The sequence below is a fragment of the Gobio gobio genome, assembly GCF_949357685.1.
Source record: "Gobio gobio genome assembly, chromosome: 17".
Taxonomy (NCBI): Eukaryota; Metazoa; Chordata; class Actinopteri; order Cypriniformes; family Gobionidae; genus Gobio; species Gobio gobio.
In genome coordinates, this window is record NC_137110.1 from 738,481 (window position 1) to 740,980 (window position 2,500).

Sequence of the window (2,500 nt, forward strand, 5' to 3'; positions counted from 1 at the left end):
GTGAATGAAGCGAATGAGTTTCTGTTTGGGACACAAGAAACAAGATCATTTTAAGCAAAAACTCTTCATTTTTATTAATGTTTTTCCCAGAAAACAAGAAAAACGATCTTCTATAATTTCACTCATCTAGTAAAAGCATCTTGATTTAAGATTTTTTTAATAGACAAGTCAGAAATAAAACGTTCCCCCTTTTCTTCTCTCGCTCTTCTCTCATGACGTGGGCTCACACAGAGTCTCTGTGGCCAATCGCGAGAGTAAATCTGCGCTCGCTGTGTTTGTCGGTGTGTTTGTTTGGTTTGCGCTGGTTTATTTATGCTCCGCGGCCGCTTCACGCTCCACTTCTGCGAGGGAATGTTTCCGAGTAAACACACAGAGACCGCGGAAGGCAAACATCCACTGGATGGGGTTATTTTGGCTTGTGTTTCTTCTGAAGCGTTTGTTTGATGTTTGACGCCGTGTGTTCTGTCGTTGTGTGTTTGCGCAGGTAAGCGGCCGCACCAGTGTCAGATCTGCAAGAAGGCCTTCAAACACAAGCACCATCTGATCGAGCACAGCCGCCTGCACTCCGGAGAGAAGCCCTATCAGTGCGATAAGTGTGGGAAACGCTTCTCCCATTCGGGCTCGTACTCGCAGCACATGAACCACAGGTACTCGTACTGCAAGCGGGAGGCGGAGGAGCGGGAGGCGGCCGAGCGGGAGGCCAAGGGGCATCTGGAGCCCACCGAGGTGCTGCTCAACCGGGCATACCTGCAGGGCATCGCCCCGGCCGGATACCCGGAGCTCCCGGAGCGCCAGCCCATCCTGCGGGACGGCCTGAGCGGGGGCATGCGGGAGGTGGAGGGCGCATTCGTGAAGATGAGCCGCCGCGACGACGAGTTCGAGGAGGAGGAGGAGGAGAGCGAGAACAAAAGCATGGACACGGACGCAGACACCATGAGGGACGAGGAGGAGAACGGAGAGCACTCCATGGACGACAGCTCCAAGTCGGATCACGAGGACGGCGTGTAGAAGAAAATACGTTTTAAAAATTGTACAGTATTAAGGCCTAAAATATGTGTGGTGCTACCATCCTAAAATCATGTGTTCCATAGTATTTATAGCACAAACTAGTAAGATGTACAAAAAAAATTGCACTCTGCTTCTATAATCACTACGGATGAAATTATTTATACAGTGATCAGTATTTAAAGCGTGTGTGTCTCTGCCCTCGCCACACACACTTTTAGGCCTTGTGAAGGACCGTAACAGTATTCCTGTCTGGAGAGAGAAGCCTTTGGACGGTTGTTGCCTTATATGCAAACCTGTAGTTCAGCGCGTTTCAAAAGTGCCAACCCTGTTCAGCGTTAGAGGAGAGCCGTTCCTCTCTCTCTCTCTCTCTCTCTCTCTCTCTCTCCGTCATGCACTCTACCACCCCATCCTTTGTGCAATCGCGTTCTCAGTATTACACCAAACCGGTTTGCAATGACTGCATTGCATCCTTTTATTTGTAGGTTTAAATAACATCTTATTTATGTGGCCCATTTTGTATCTCCTGATTTTATTTATTTCATACTGTACAGTACAGTATTATAGTTCTTCAATAAATAGATCTATTTTAGTAAAACCGAACCTGGAGTTGATGAGAGCATTTATTGTGTTTTAAAACATTAACTGTGCAAATTTCACTTGTGTTGTTTTTTTTTCTTCTTTTTTTTTTTTTTCTTCCAGTGACTGGAAATTCCAAAAAAACACACAAAAAAAAGTGGGAACTTTTGATACAATCACAAGCAGAGCTCGTTCGTGTGTGAGGAGGGCCGGTTACACTCCATGTATGATATCATGACTGAAAACACACCAATCTTTCCTGAAATGTCTTTGTAAGAGTATTATGGACTTTTTAATTTGTAATTTCTCTTGGAGATGACCATGCTCAAATAAAAGTAGCCAAATTAAAGACCTTTTCCAGAACGAGTGTGTGTGTGAATTCTGCATTATAATGTCTCTGGTCCTCCGTCATTAGATATTCCTGAAACTTCACAGCCGATGAAGTCTTCAAATGAAGAGCAGAGAACCTGTCCAACAAAGAGAGAGACGGCTTAAAGAGTCTCGACAGCATATGCATATGAAAGAACAGATCAAACGCACTCACACACACACACACACACACACACACACACACACACACACCTCCTGATCAATTGAGTTGGCAAATGGCAAAAAAGTGAAGATGCCACATCAACGGTTCGGTTTATTGACTGATTTTACAACCTTCACAAACACTTAAGAGATTGATTAATAATAATAATATGTATGTTTATATGTTAAATATGACGTTCGGTTTAAAGGGAATATTGATTGTAAAAACACATTTCCAGAATTATTCAAATTGCCCATTTAGAGAAACTGATGAAGGTCTTGCAGCGCCGCTCTCCCTCGTACAGGATATGTGCGTTAAACTATATAATTAGGATAAAAAGAGATTATGATTGTGCCTCAGGTTATAGTTCAGTCTGACATATTT

The 2,500-nt window shown here is 43.9% G+C and overlaps 1 protein-coding gene across 2 annotated transcripts in view; it reads left to right on the plus strand.

Moving 5' to 3' along the window:
* The window catches only part of zeb2b (zinc finger E-box binding homeobox 2b), a 72,821-nt gene extending 70,876 nt beyond the window's left edge, over window positions 1–1,945 (plus strand). For both annotated transcript variants that reach the window (XM_079840830.1, XM_079840831.1), the window contains exon 10: window positions 485–1,945. In XM_079840830.1, coding sequence (XP_079696956.1) covers window positions 485–1,008 — 524 coding nt within the window. In that variant the 3' untranslated portion in view covers window positions 1,009–1,945. The remainder of the gene's footprint in view (window positions 1–484) is intronic.
* The last annotated feature ends 555 nt before the right edge of the window (window positions 1,946–2,500 follow it).